A 1,142-nucleotide genomic window follows, 5' to 3' on the forward strand; every position below is an offset into this window, starting at 1 on the left:
TATACATAAATGTATATTGCATGTACATGTCATGTACTGTACATGTACATGTATGTATGTACATGTCCGTGTATGTGCATTAGTTTTAGCAAAATCACTAAAGCAATGTACATTTTACATAATTATATGAAAAATACATGTACATGCTTTGTGGGGTGCATGCGTACATTGCATGTATTTTTGAAAGATCAATAAAAATATGGTATGGTAGTGTAGTGTTCAGCTCACTTCTCTTGATGGTAGTGGGAACCTGAACTCTCTGTCAAATCGTCCTGGCCTCCTCAGTGCTGGGTCTATAGCATCAATCCGATTGGTCGCTCCTATAACAACTATCTCCCCACGACTGTCCAGCCCGTCCATGAGAGCAAGGAGAGTGGAGACAATGGAGGAGTGGATCTGGTCTTGTCTTGTGGATCGAACTGGAGCCAATCCATCAATTTCATCAAAGAATATGATGGATGGACGCATTTGATAAGCCTATAATACATACAACGTATAATAACAATAATGATAAATTGTGCAATATACGCAGTATGTACATGTACACGTATACATACTGTACATGTACATGCACATGTACAAATATATAATTCTAGCATAAACATGTACAAGTCCATGGACTGTTAACTGTGTGTTCTATTTGTTAATTGGTTCTATTACACATACATGTACATGTACATGTACATGTACTTGTAATTTAATACAAAATTTTCTTCAAATTTACAATTTCACAAACATAAAAAAGCACACGCAAACTCAAGGAACCAAATCCTGTCCATTCAAACATTATAACTGTAAACTAGCACTTGTTGCTAATTACTATAATACATGTACATGTACAATAATTGTATTCTTTAGATTGGATCCTCTTACTTGATCAAAAAGGAGTCTCAGTTGTCTTTCACTCTCTCCAACCCATTTGCTCAGGCAGTCGGCTCCTTTTCTCATGAAGAAGGCCACCTTACGTCCTTCCTTGGAGCACTCGTTAGCTAATGCTCTAGCCACTAGTGTCTTACCACAACCTAATAATACATGCATCAGTTATTAGTATGTCTATAAGACCAGTATAAGCATACAGTATACAATGTACATGTACATGTGTATGACTGTGACTGTGAATGTACATGTAAAGTCAAACTCTC

The 1,142-nt window shown here is 36.6% G+C and overlaps 1 protein-coding gene across 1 annotated transcript; it reads right to left on the reverse strand.

Annotated features, from left to right (window-relative positions):
* Positions 1-228: 228 nt before the first annotated feature.
* LOC109593492 (ATPase family AAA domain-containing protein 2-like) lies at positions 229-1,022 on the reverse strand (the record flags this gene model as incomplete). Its single annotated transcript, XM_020008547.1, has 2 exons — positions 229-477; positions 874-1,022. Coding segments are annotated over 2 exons (398 nt in total), but the record flags the coding sequence as incomplete, so codon positions are not given.
* Between the last annotated feature and the right edge of the window lie 120 nt (positions 1,023-1,142).

Source organism: Amphimedon queenslandica, unplaced genomic scaffold (assembly GCF_000090795.2).
Source record: "Amphimedon queenslandica unplaced genomic scaffold, v1.1 AMPQUscaffold_1298_Cont26689, whole genome shotgun sequence".
Classification (NCBI taxonomy): Eukaryota; Metazoa; Porifera; class Demospongiae; order Haplosclerida; family Niphatidae; genus Amphimedon; species Amphimedon queenslandica.